The sequence below is a fragment of the Nicotiana attenuata genome, chromosome 9 (assembly GCF_001879085.1).
Source record: "Nicotiana attenuata strain UT chromosome 9, NIATTr2, whole genome shotgun sequence".
NCBI lineage: Eukaryota > Viridiplantae > Streptophyta > Magnoliopsida > Solanales > Solanaceae > Nicotiana > Nicotiana attenuata.
In genome coordinates, this window is record NC_031997.1 from 31,199,432 (window position 1) to 31,207,957 (window position 8,526).

An 8,526-nucleotide genomic window follows, 5' to 3' on the forward strand; every position below is an offset into this window, starting at 1 on the left:
TCCTTATGTGAAGAGAGCTAAATCCGGATCAAGAATAAGGGTTGGAGTTTGTATTGCTCTAGGACTCGAATTCCATGAAGGATCAGCAATTGAGTCTCAATCAAACTCTGATTACTAACTCTTTAAATAACTATGATTATTCTCTTTTACAGGAGTTGCACATACGCAGAAGTTAAAACTAAATTGAGAGCAAAAGAGCTAGGCTATTTTTCAAGCAATTTATGTGAGATTCAAGTGTGCATTCCTGAAGCTACTTGGACAAGATAGAAGAACCAATTCCATTGTGTTTATTCTTATTCTATTTCAATTGTAGTAGGTGGTTTAAAGTTGTACCTTTCCAGCTTTCATAGAAGCAATTGTATTAGGTACTTTGAGTATTCAAGTTATAGTTAACTTGAAAGTGTCGCAATAGTTGAGGTTGTGTGCCACACTGGGATTAGAGTTTAATCCTTAGGTTTACAAGAGTTTTGTAAATGCTGTTTTGGCTCAGTTATTTTAGTGGAAGTTTGGGAAAATCCTGCTGAGTAGTAGGTCGTGGTTTTTTCACCTTTTGAGCCAGGTGTTTTCCACGTAAAAATCTCTGAGTTCTTTATTTTATGCACTTTTAATTCCGCAAACAGTAGAAGTAAGTACACCTAGAGGAACCAAGTTCTTCTAGTGCGAAAATTGGGTACCACACAAATCACCCCCCCCCCCTTGTGTGGTATTGACGTTGAGAACATCAGAGACTTTTGGTCATGTCAGGGGTGACTTGTTTCCTGAGAAGTTCATACAGGTTAAGATAAGGTTACTGGATCTAGGATCAGTGCGATCGGATTATATGAAGTATATTAAGGAGCAAAGACCATTATTTGGTTCAAAAAGGGGTGAAGGTTCTTGACAGGAATATAGAACCTATGAATCGTTGATTCGGCAGTTGGTTATGAATATCTACACGTCCCTTCCATCGTGGAGGCATTGCGAGAGTTGGAAGAGGACTTATATATGTCATGAGGTGCATTGTAAGCATCAGATTCGGGAAATGTTTACTATTATGATCAGAGAGTGTTATTATGGTCTGGTGAACGATGGGGTGCATGGTGTGAACTCAACAAGGGTGCACAGTCATGTTTTGGTGCAGCGTGTGGTTATTGATACGGTGTTCATATGTTGAAAGCAGGCCTGGCAGAGAATTTCGGATGTTCAAACTAGGCTCCAAGTCTTATTTGCCTAAATGAAAGAGGTTATCTTTAAATTTGATCGAGCTGATGTGCCCAACTGAGTTGTGGTAGCACGGGTAGGTGCACGAGGTATTAAGCAGCGATTCCAGACAACCCCAGCACAGTTCTTAGCACGTTCGAGGACAAACGTATGTTTAAGTGGGAGAGGATGTAACGACCCGACCGGTCGTTTTTGAGCCCTAGCGCGCCGTTCAGCAATTCGAGGCCATGAGCAGCTTCAATTCAGGCATTTTGACTTGTACGCGTGGTCGGAATTAAATTTCGGGAAGTTCGGAGTTGACTCGGAGAGGAAATTCTCATTTCAAAAGCCTTAAGTTGAAAGAATTAGCTAAGATCGGATTTTTGAGTAAACGACCTCGGAATCAGGATTCGAAGGTTCCAGTAGGTTCGTATGATGATTTTGGACTTGGGCGTATGTCCGGGTCGGGTTTTGGATGACACGGGAGCGTTTTGGCGCCTATTGTGGAAGTTAGCATTTTGGAAGAAATTTTATAAGTTTGGGTTGAAGTGCATTTCAGTGCTATCGATGTCCGTTTGGGCTTCCGAGTCAGGGAGTAGCTCCGTATGGTGATTCTGGAGTTGGGAGCGCGATCGGAAGTGAATTCGGAGATCCGTGGGTCATTTTGGAGTCATTTGGATAAAAATAGAAATTAGAAGGTTTTTGAGAAGTTTGATCGAAAGTGGACTTTTTGATATCGGGGTCGGAATCTGATTCCGGAAGTTGGAGTAGGTCCGTAATGTCGAGTATGACTTGTGCGCAAAATTTGAAGTCAATCGGACTTGATTTGATAGGTTTAAACACCAGAAGTAGAAGTTTGAAATTCTAAAGTTCATAAAGCTTGGAGTGGAGGTCGATTCGTGGTTTTAGCGTTGTGTGATATGATTTGAGGCCTCGAGCAAGTCGGTAATATGTTTTGTGACTGGTTGGTATGATTGGTTGAGGTCCCGGGGACCTCGGGTGGATTTCGGGTGGTTAACGGATCGAAAATGGACTTTTGGAAACGGCTGAAGCTGCTGGTTGCTGATATAACCGCACCTGCGAGACTTGGGCCGCAGGTGCGGAGCCGCAGAAGAGGCCAGAGGAGCCGCAGATACAGTTTGGATCAGGAGGGAAGGAACTGCAGATGCGGTCAAGCAGCCGGAGAAGCGGGACCGCACCTGCGGCGGAAGAGTCGCAGAAACGGAAAGGGGCAGGCCAGCTGGGACCGCAGATGTGGTAATTTCGCCGCAGATGCGGCACCGCACATGTGCTAGGAGAAGTGCAGATGCGGAAGTAAGAGGCCTGGAGGAAACTGCAGAAGCGGTGGATTGGCTCGCACCTGCGGAACCGCAGAAGCGGTCAAGAGACCGCAGGTGCGGGAAGTGCTGGAGGCAGAGAGGTGTTTTAAAAATCGGGTTTTGGCCATTTCTCTAATATTTTCTTGGCTTGGGCGATTTTTGGGAGAGCTTCAAGTGGGATTTTTCATCATCAACGATAAAGTAAGCTAATTCCGTCCATGTTGAGTTAAATACATCGATTATGTATAGATTTTGGCATGCAAATTGGTAGAAATTTGGGGTTTTGGTAGAAAGACCTAGAAATTTATATTCTTGGAATTTGACCACGATTTTGGGTATGGAATTAGGAAAAAATTATATATTTGAGTTCGTGAGGCTATGGGTAAACTTATTCTTCCAAAATTTTGGAAATCCGGGCACGTGGGCCTGAGGGCATTTTTGTCAACTTTCCGATCAGGGTTAGGAATTGTTATAAATTGGATTGTAATGAGTAATTGAGTATATATTAATGGATTTGCATAACTATTGGCTAGTTTTGGAGAGTTGTGCATCAATTTGAGTTTTTGAAAGGGCGTGGAAGGTCGGTTACGGATCTTCGGAGCGAGGTGAGTCTCCTTTCTAACCGTGTAAGAGGGAATTGTCCCCATAGGTGAAATAATTGGTTATGTGCTCCTATTTGTGGGAGCTACGTACGCACGAGGTGACGAGACTCCGTGCGTAGCTACTAATATGCGTAAGTCCGGGTAGTCTAGGACCCAAAAAGCATGCTATACTTGGAATATCTGTGATATTATTGACAATTGAATTTCTTAAATCCTATCGAATTGGTAAGTGAATTTCTAGGAAGATTAAAAATTCATTTTCTTGAATTGTTAAAAGAGAATTTGGCTTTTCCTTGGATAATTGTTCCCTAATAAATTCAGGATTGACTGATTGTTCTGTTTATTTAAATTTGACCGGGTCGCATGTATGATTCACGAGCGGGATAATAGATGCATCTATGGTTCGGGCCATTCGACCCTCTGGCAGTGCACAATTTAAATATTGTTGGATCGAGCCGTACGACCTCGGCATGAGTTGCGCATGTTTGTATTGCTTGCCTTGATATTTGTTGATACTAATATCTGCTTTCCCCGACTTGAGACCATTGTTAATTAATGGATTATGAATCCGGAGACTTTAGATAAAGAGGAACTTTTACCTGTTTAGTAATTTACTTGAATCTACTGTTGTTCTTAATAAATCCGTGGGTCATCGCATTACTAATAATATTACTGGACCTTTAGTAAGTGTCGAAGTTGCCATCTCGTCACTACTTCTTCGAGATTAGGCGTGATACTTACTGAGTACACGTTGTTTTTTATACTCATACTACACTTCTGTGCATTTTTGTTGCACAGGCACATGCGCCACTAATGGCTTAGCAAGCGTAGCAGCATGGTTGACACGAAGACTAGGTGAGCTGTATTTCCTCGAGGCGACCCGCAGACTAGTATAGTCTCTCTCAGGATTCTATTCATTTTCTGTCCAATTGTATTACGGACAGCTGTTGTACTTTATTCGATTTCTCTTAGAAATTGCTCATGCACTTGTGACACCGGGTTATGGGATGGTTGTAAAGTTTTTTTTTATATCAACTGCTTATTATTTAATTTGATTTGAGACGATTATCTTTTAAATTGGTAAATTTGAAGAAAAGTCATAGTTTTCAAAAGTATTAAAATGAGGATTTAACTAAGTATTTTGGGTTGGCTTGCCTGACGGTGGTGTCCGGCGCCGTCACGACCCTTATTGGATTTTGGGTTGTGACATCATGGCACCTGTCCTTGGATATGGTGTGTCAGTGTGTCCATCGCCAAAGCAAATAAGAACGGGCTGAGCGCAGATCCTTGGTGTAACCCCATAATAACCGAAAAAGGCTTTGAGTCACCTCCCACAGTCCTAACCCGAGTCATAGCTCCATCATACATATCCTTTATTGCCCTAATGTAAGCCACCGGCTCACCTTTCACCTCCAGACACCTCCAAAGGACGTCCCTAGGAACCTTGTCATATGCCTTCTCTAGGTCAATAAATACCATATGTAAATCCCTCTTCCTATCCCTGTATAGTTCCACCAACCCCCTAATAAGTTGGATAGCTTCCGTAGTAGAACGACCCGGCATGAACCCGAACTGGTTTTCTGATATAGACATCGCCCTCATTATCCTCCCTTCCACCACCCTCTCCCACACTTTCATGGTATGACTTTGTAACTTGATACCCCTATAGTTGTTACAATTCTGGATATCCCCTTTGTTCTTGTACACCGGAACCATTGTACTCCACTGCCACTCATCAGGCATCCTCTTTGTCCTGAAGATAACACTAAACAACCCAGTCAGCCACTCCAAGCCTGCTCTACCCGCATATCTCCAAAACTCTACTGGAATCTCGTCTGGTCTGGTTGCTTTGCCCCAACTCATCTTACCCATCGCACCCACGAACTCCTCAACCTTAATGCGCCTACAATACCTAAAGTCTCGGTGACTCTCGGAGTGCCCCAATTGCCCCAACACGATGTTTCCATCCCCCTCTTTATTCAGAAGTTTATGAAAGTACGACTGCCATCTTTGCCTAATCTGGCTTTCTTCCATCAATACTCGATCGTCCTCGTCTTTGATGCACCTCACTTGATCCAGGTCGCGAGCCTTCTTCTCTCTCGCTTTGGCCAACCGAAATAACTTCTTGTCCCCACCTTTGCCCCCAAGTTCCTCATATAACCGACAAAAAGCAGCAGTCTTAGCCTCTGTGACCGCTAATTTCGCCTCCTTCCTAGCCTCCTTATATCTTTCTCTGTTCGCTCTCCTCTGATCCTCGTCGGTTCTCTCTACTAACTTAATGTAAGCTGCTTTCTTGGCTTCCACTTTACCTTGGACCACTTCATTCCACCACCAATCGCCTCGGTGCCCGCCAGAGTAACCTTACGAAACTCCCAACACCTCTCTTGCTACCTCCCTTATACAGTTCGTCGTTGCCATCCACATAGTGCTAGCGTCCCCACCACTCTTCCAGGAACCCAATTTCGCCAGTCGCCCCTCCAACTCCTGCGCATTATCCTTAGACAAAGCTACCCACTTGATCCTCGACTGACCCCGTACAAACCTCTTCTTCCTCTTCATCAAGATACCAACGTCCATCACCAGGATCCTATGTTGAGTTGCGAGGTTCTCACTCGAGATCACCTTGCAATCCTCGGACAACCCCCTATCACACCTCATGAGGAGGACATGTCAATCTGGGTCTTAGCCACCATACTCGGGAAAGTAACCAAATGTTCCTCCCTCTTCGGAAACATAGAAATCCCGATCACCAACTCAAAAGCTGTAGCGAAATCCAACAGTGAGGTACCACCCCCGTTCCTATCACCAAAGCCGAAGCCACCGTGCACCTCACCATAGCCACCAGCAGACGACCCAATATGACCATTGAAATCCCCTCCTATGAATAGCTTCTCCGTAGGCGGAATACCCTGAACCACCTCATCCAGCGCTTCCTAGAAGCTCCTCTTAACCTCCTCGTCCAAGCCTTTTTGCGGCGCGTAAGCGCTAATGACATTCAGAGTGCTCCCTCCAACTACTACCTTAATCGCCATCAATATGTCATTCACCCATCTGACCTCTACCACCGACTCTCTAAGCTCTCTATCTGCCAAAATGCCCACTCCGTTCTTGCCCTTCACGACTCCGGAGAGCCACAATTTATACCCGTCTACATCCTTCGATCCTACCCACCTAGTCTCCTGCACACACGCTATATTGACCCTCCTATTCTGGAGAATCTTTGCCATCTCTATAGAATTACCCGTCAACATCCAAAAATTCCACGATCCAATTCACAACCTACAGGCTACCTTGTTCCCTTTACCCCCATTGGGCCCCGTCCCACCCCCTAACCCTTGCCCTACCCCCCTCCCCACCACCCAACCTCCCCGAGCTCCCTGAACTCCCCGAGGACATGAACTCACTCTGCCATTACAAATCACAGTCTCTATACCTACAAAGGTCTAAAAAATGAAAAGGAGAAAAAACACCACACAGAACAACAAAGGGAGCAAATAGTAACTACAAGCCAACTAGACTGACTAGACTAGCACGAAATGCTACAGCAACAAAGTAATTAACACAAGTGACAGAGAAATAGGAGGCGGGAGGTACCAATTCCCCCGAATAGAACCTGGAACTCTTGACTTGGTATACTCCCGATGTTTCGGAACCCGGTGTATAGCTGCTACTCTACTGTTTGTGCGCGTGCACCTCCCAAAAGTGATACCTGCAAAACACGCAAACACCCATGGGACCAAGAAAATAGGGAGAAAATACCCAGAAATGAAAACCAATATCTTCTTCAAATTACCCTTAAAAGCCAAGAATCCCTTTTATTTCTTTTTGAGGTCTTTCTCTTTATTATTCTTACTCGCATTCTTTCTCCAAGATTTTATTAGTTTAAGTGTTCAACAATACTTTTAAGGTTCCAATAGTTATATACTGCTATTGCTCTATAATATCTTATCGAAAATCAACAATATCTCAAGAAAGACCAAATGAGTTGTCTATCATATCAATTGAAAAAGAATTATTAGAAAGCATTAGTTATAAAAAAGATCATTAACAACTTTATATCTCAAAAAGCTAGAAGATTAGATTTCAAATAAAAATATATCTTATAGCTTACTTTTAAAAATTTAGACCTAGTATTAAATTTTGGCCTTAGGCCGCGCATGTGCTTGAGCCGCCCCTGTTACTATTGCACAAATTGAATGCATGAATGTACGTTTTCCAAAACTAAATGTCACGACCCAAAATCCATTAAAGCCCGTGACAGCACCGGACACCTCGGTCAGGGAAGCCGATATTTAATAATTAATTAAACTCTCATTTTGATATTTTAGGAACCATAAGTTTCCTTTAATTTAACTAGTAAAAAAGAAATCTTCACTGAATAAATAAAAGTGTTTACAACTTTTAATACTAAATATCCCATAATCACCCAGAACCCGGTGTCACAAGTACATGAGCAATCACTAGGAGAAATAAATAAAATACAATAACTGTTCGGAACACAAATTTGGACAGACAGTAAATACAGTACTCTAAAAGAGACTCTGCTGGCTGCGGGTCGTCTCGAGAGATGCAGCTCACCTAAGTCTCCGTATCAACCATGCTACTACGCCCACTAGGCCACTAGAGATACATGTGCATGTGCTACAAAAATGCACAGCAAGTGTAGTATGAGTACGAAAACAACGCGTACCCAGTAAGTATCCAGTCTAACCTCGAAGAAGTAGTGACGAGGGGTCGACTCCGACACTTACTAGTGGTCCAATAATATTGGGTACAGTAAAGGGGTGAATAAATATGATACAGAGTAAATATATGAAATAAATAAGTATAAACACGCGATACAATTCCCCTCTTTATAATTTTACTCAAGCTCTCAACTAGTAAGTTCCCTCCGTAACTGGAGCATATATATAGATATGGTGGATTTAATTAAAGAAGTTGTCATAATTCAAGTTAGGGAAAATCCCTTAGGTTCATTGGCTTCTAGCCAAATGTCAAACACGATTTCCATGAGAATAATATATATACATAGGAAACTCTGAGGCGTACGACCCGATCCAACATAAAAGTAAATTGTGCACTGCCAGAGGGTCGAATGGCGCAAACCTTAGATGCATCTATTAACCTGCCGAGGCGATCGGCCCGCTCCCATGACAGTAGTAGAAGAAAATACCCCGCTTGTGAATCATACATGCGACGCGGTCAAATATAGATTTAAGAATTTCCCCGCTCGTGAATCATACATGCGACGCGGTCAAATATAAATTCACTAATAAACCACAATCGTTTTCTCGATTCTTTTGAAAATAAAGAAAATTCAACGTGAAGCCTTTAAGGTGATTTTCCCCCGCTCATATATCATACGTACGACGCGGTTACACATAGATTTCTTAAGTTATTAAAATATTCCTTAATCCCTTTCGAAA

At 43.0% G+C, this 8,526-nt stretch overlaps 1 protein-coding gene across 1 annotated transcript; it reads right to left on the reverse strand.

Moving 5' to 3' along the window:
• LOC109232632 lies at positions 5,755-6,327 on the reverse strand. Its single transcript, XM_019398389.1, has 2 exons — positions 6,052-6,327; positions 5,755-6,009 (listed from the first exon to the last, which is right to left on the reverse strand). Exons 1-2 carry the CDS (start codon positions 6,325-6,327, stop codon positions 5,755-5,757), a joined length of 531 nt encoding a protein of 176 aa, XP_019253934.1.

What these genes read in the sequence shown, in the direction of transcription:
- LOC109232632 (XM_019398389.1), bottom strand. Translation starts at nt 6,327, where the DNA reads ATGGCAAAGATTCTCCAGAATAGGAGGGTCAATATAGCGTGTGTGCAG. An exon ending in AAAAAGGCTTGGACGAGGAG is followed by an intron (nt 6,010 to 6,051) that starts GTTAAGAGGAGC and finishes GAGGTGGTTCAG; the next exon opens with GGTATTCCGCCTACGGAGAA.